The sequence below is a fragment of the Penaeus monodon genome, chromosome 13 (genome assembly GCF_015228065.2).
Source record: "Penaeus monodon isolate SGIC_2016 chromosome 13, NSTDA_Pmon_1, whole genome shotgun sequence".
NCBI classification, from domain to species: Eukaryota; Metazoa; Arthropoda; class Malacostraca; order Decapoda; family Penaeidae; genus Penaeus; species Penaeus monodon.
The window spans coordinates 36460519-36465567 of record NC_051398.1 but is presented as its reverse complement, the minus strand read 5'-3'; the positions used below and the strand labels follow the sequence as shown (position 1 = coordinate 36465567).

At 35.2% G+C, this 5049-nt stretch overlaps 1 protein-coding gene across 2 annotated transcripts in view; it reads right to left on the bottom strand.

The window, feature by feature from the left end:
• Positions 1-2493: 2493 nt before the first annotated feature.
• LOC119580271 (cytochrome b-c1 complex subunit 7-like) overlaps positions 2494-5049 on the bottom strand; it is a 5272-nt gene continuing 2716 nt past the window's right edge. For both annotated transcript variants that reach the window (XM_037928314.1, XM_037928315.1), the window contains exons 2-4: positions 3672-3731; positions 3123-3289; positions 2494-2762 (exon numbers count right to left, since the gene is read on the bottom strand). In XM_037928314.1, the coding sequence (XP_037784242.1) occupies positions 2676-2762; positions 3123-3289; positions 3672-3731 (314 nt within the window). In that variant the 3' untranslated portion in view covers positions 2494-2675. The remainder of the gene's footprint in view (positions 2763-3122; positions 3290-3671; positions 3732-5049) is intronic.

Below are 5049 nucleotides of genomic sequence, written 5' to 3'. Positions count from 1 at the left end.
TGATTGCATCACTATCTATCGGTGATGATTCTTTTAATCACTTCATCAATGTTTTTTTTCATGGCAGATGTTTTATAAATGACGCAATAAAAAAATGGGAGTGGTCTTCCACAATAATTGTCAATAGATGTTGGGGGGAAAAGTAATCTAAGTGGAAGCCAGTGCCATACTTTGACGCCCTGTCCATGTTGGTTAAACTCCTTATTTCGAATATTTAAGATATTTGACATTTTTCGGTTGAAATACTTTAAAAAGTGCTTAACATTTACTCTTCTGCCTTCTACCTGCAAACTATTGAAGGCGATTGCAAGTCTGGCATTCTTAAAGATACCACTTTTACGATATGCTTCCAAGTTTTCTCCGCTGTAATATCGAAGCACCCATTACTCATACCGAGTACTATAGTGCCTAGTATAGGTTATTTAGAATACTTTACAAAACAATATTATTTACATTTTACAATCCATTACTATGTACATTGCTCAGGTGAAGGGACAATTTATTGAAAATACAACAGCCTCTAGTATATTGTTCCTTCTCGTCTCTCTCAGTACGTTAGCAGATCGAGGGGCTTCGTTCATTCAGTTGCCTAAGGATTCGGCCCAAGTTACTGTCAGGTACAACTAGCACAGTAAGACATGCAGAGGACACTGCGATGTTTAATATTCAATTCTGAACAAGTTTTACTTCAATCACGAGATGACAGTCATTCCTCTTTTCCGACCTCGCCTCAAATAAAAGATCTGACCATAAGCATAGAACGTGTTTGTGGAGGAGTGACCGCTGTCAGCATTAAGGACCCTGTCTATAAAAGTGATAGAGGGACATCATCATCACGTAGCTAACAAGGACAAATGTCTTGCTATGTACTTTCAGTGCAATGGATGTTTCACCAACTTATATTGCTAGTTTGTTTTCCTGGGGGTCTGCTTTTTCTAGGTTTTCTCACATTTCAACTCCTCTAAAAAATATAATAATTTCTGGCAAGCAATCTTCATACAAGCACTTAACCTAGCTAACTAGCTACAAACTGAAGAGAAATGTACAGTCTGTGGTGATATAGTCAGTCATTTAAATGGCAATTTTGAGTATGTATGCACCCTTTCCCCATGCCATAATGGTTTATCAAATTCCATTTTTCAGAAATGTAGTATATTTAAGATCAACTTACTTTAGCATTGTCGATTTAGTTTCAACCGAGATCTAAGAACTGTAATAAATATTATGCTTTCTTTACAGATAAATAATACATAGTAAAGATAAACCCAGACTTACTGAAGAAAGATCTAAAAGTTAATGGAGTTCTGTAGCTAATATGTAGTCACTCTTGAAGCCAGCTTTTTTATTAGCCATAAGTTATTCTTTGGTATATTTTATAAATCTTCCAGAAAATTAATTTCACCTGAAAGATTTTGAATGAGGGAGAGATAAAAGAGGGAAGAAATGTAGAGGGGATGGGGAGGGGGAGGGGGGAGGGGAAGGGGACGAGGAAGAGGAAGGGAAAAAAAAGGAGGAGGAGGAGGAAGAGGAAGAGGAAGAGGAGGAGGAGAAGGAAGAGGAAGAGGAAGAGGAGGAGGAGAAGGAGGAGGAGGAGGAGGAGGACGACGACGACGACAAGGAAAACTGAGATATTGAAGAAGGATAAGGTAAGGAAGGAAGAAGGCTATTGAGTGGGTAGGTGGGTGAGTGAGTGAGTGAGTGAGTGAGTGAGTGAGTGAGTGAGTGAGTGAGTGAGTGAGTGAGTGAGTGAGTGAGTGAGTGAGTGAGTGTGAGTGAGTGAGTGAGTGAGTGAGTGAGTGAGTGAGGAGAGAGAGAGAGAGAGAGAGAGAGAGAGAGAGAGAGAGAGAGAGAGAGAGAGAGAGAGAGAGAGAGAAACTAAGACCAGTTGACTCAGTGGATGAATGCAAGAGGGAGACTGTATATTGTCGAGGAGCTGATACCAAAAGGAACTATGGGTAGGACTTAGGAGATTGAATGCTCATGGTGATATCATCAAGACTTCTTACTCTTTTCTTGAAATTCATCTTTATTTAATGGGGTCACTACTGCATGCAGCTAACATAAAGAAAAAAAAAAATTGTGACTAGATTTAATTTCCACTAATTACAATTACCAAATGATCCCAAAGGTGCAGTTTAGGCAAGAGAGACGTCTTGACTCTTGGCACCACATTAAAGTAACTATTTCCTTGAACAAACAGTTTTAACAAAATCTACTTATTCTTATCAGTATAATAATGTATATGCTTATATAATTTCTAGACATTATATCATTCTGAAGCAAGAGAAAAACATTTAAGACTGCCAAATTGCTCTTTCCTATTACTTTTTCCCAACAAAATTAATAATATTAATTATTCAGTTTTTGAGTATTACAGTAAAATGTATCTCTATATGAATCATGGATACTTGAAATATTATTGTTAGGTAAATAAACAATTACATGGTACTGCAACTGCAACAAGTACTGTCACTGAAGGAAAGACAAAACCTGTTGTTAAATGTTGTTTATATTTCAATCTTTATACATTACTGCATTCCATCCTATATTCCATAAATTAAAAAATAAATGTACATATGTTACAGATACACAATAAAGATGGTATTTCTTGGGATGTTACACAGAAATCTTCTAACAATAAGTAATCAATCAAACTTGGCAATGATATTGTAGATTTACTTTTTGTTCCACTCTTCACGTTCCTTTCTTTCCCTAATTACTTCCTGGAGGAAAGGCTGGAGATAACGTCCCTTGGAGTGGTCCTGGGGATTGGAGTTAATTTTTAGTTTAGATAATATTCTATAATAAGCTCAATAACAGTCACTTTTGAATATCTTAAATCTTCTATTTTAGGTTTTAGGTGAAAAAAAAAAAAAAATCTGCTATGTATTTCTGATGTTTACCTGTAAAAGAATATGAAATAATTAAGAAAATCTAAATTATACATAGTCTTTCTTGAACTGGGAAAGCAGAAATTATCAAAAACATCAAGAACAGGAAATTTAAATCATTTTTAATTCTCAACCTAGTCCAGAATGATGTTAAATATGTACTATAAAATGTCTATGTAAATCATAAGAATGCTGCAAAACTTCATTTTAAATATTTTAAATGTACCATACCTCCTCAAAGGAAAACCATTCATCCTTAGGCAGGACAGTCTTGGTCATAGAAAGATGGATAGCTCTATGCATCCTATAGTGGCGATCATCCTTGAGGTTCTGAGGCAGGCGACGCAGAGCTTCCTTTACATCATCATTCTCGTACAAGCAGTCATCATGGAACAAACCTGTGCAAGAAAATAGTTTGAACTGCCTTGTTACTTATAGGCTTCAAAAGTGCAAGTATATACACATTTCTGTGTTAACACCCTAATATCAGGTCACAACTAATCACATCTTGGTGAAAAACTCACTGATACCCAGTGATATCAATACATTTCCAGTGCTTGAATGTGAAAAAAATCATGCAAGTACATGCAACTCTGTGATGAACATTGACAATAGTTTAATAAGCATTTCAAAGGGTTTGGTAATTTAGTATTCATGTATTTGTGCATGAGCATAATTACAAAAACTTGATAGTGTTGAGTGTAGCCATCACTTTCAGAGCACAATTTCTTAAATGAAACTTATACAGCTAACATCTACAATCATCTTAATATTACTTACCATACTGATTATAGCCAGACATGCGGAAAACAAATCTCTTCACAGAATTGCTCAGCTGGCCTGAAACAAGAAATAGCCATTAATTATAAATATGTGGGTAATATAGCAAAATTGTTAAGTTATATGAACAGTGTTGACTAATAATGTGACGAATACTGATTCTAAACAACCTAAGCCTATATTAAAAGAACTACAATGATTTGCATGTAATGTGAACAATCCCCTACCTTTAGTCTGCAGTATGTAATTAATTCATAAAACTAAAACCATACTAAGAGTAGAGAATCAAAGCCTCTTTTAAACATACCTTGATATGGTCAAGCACATTAGAGTACGAGATTCATCAAAATGCAAGTGTATTCTAAACGGTAAAACTCTCACACACACACAAAATATATTCAAGTGGCTATCACTTGATGTAGCCATTATGTATATGTATGCAAAAAATTTACAAAGGAAATGCCATAGATAAAGTTTCTTAAATCTGGTTGTTCTCTCCATCACAAACAAAGCTTACCTTATAGCATAATTTTGAAGGAAGTATCTGGGGTGGTATTCATGAATGGTCTATGATTGTTCATAGCAATTTTGCCTATGATTTGCACTGTTGCCATATCTCAAAGTTAACGCTACTAATTAGAACATTTATATCTTTATAAGCGAATACTGATAACCTATTATAATAATAAAATTAGTTAAATACTGAAATAATAATCTTTGTATATTGAAGATAATATTATAAAATTACTAAATTTAAATGGTGTGGAATGCTACCTTTGTTGTCACTACATCAGTTGTGAAGCATGTGGTGCAACTTGTACTTCTGCAAATGAGAAAATTCCAGCAAAAATGCAGATGGCTAATTACATTCGATATTAAATCAAAGGGGCCTCCAAGCTTTCCTCATCATTTCCAGTCAATCTTTATGTATGGACGCACTAAGGGATAGGGCAAACAGAAAATGATATTCATATAGAGGACAAAAAGTTTAAGTCATTGGCACAAGTAATAATCTGGAGACATGAATGGTAGCACCACAAATAAAGGAAAAATATCAGAGAAAGCATTGCCCACAGCCAAAGTCCACTCTATGCTCCCCAGTTTCAGCAAGGTGAAAACAATGTTTGCCAAGAGGTGCTGAGCCCCCATCAACCCTCCTCTCTTGGGCAACTCATGGCAACTTAAATTGTTGAAAAAATTGCAAAATGGAGTTGGGGGCTTAGTCACTGGGGAGTACATCCATATTGTAAAGCATTACCTCATTTCCAATGCAGACTAATCTGTAATTTTACAAACATTACAATATTGTGGTCAAAGTCTCATATGGACAAATCAAAACAGTTCTTATAGATTTCCAACATTTTTAGTGTTATCTTAA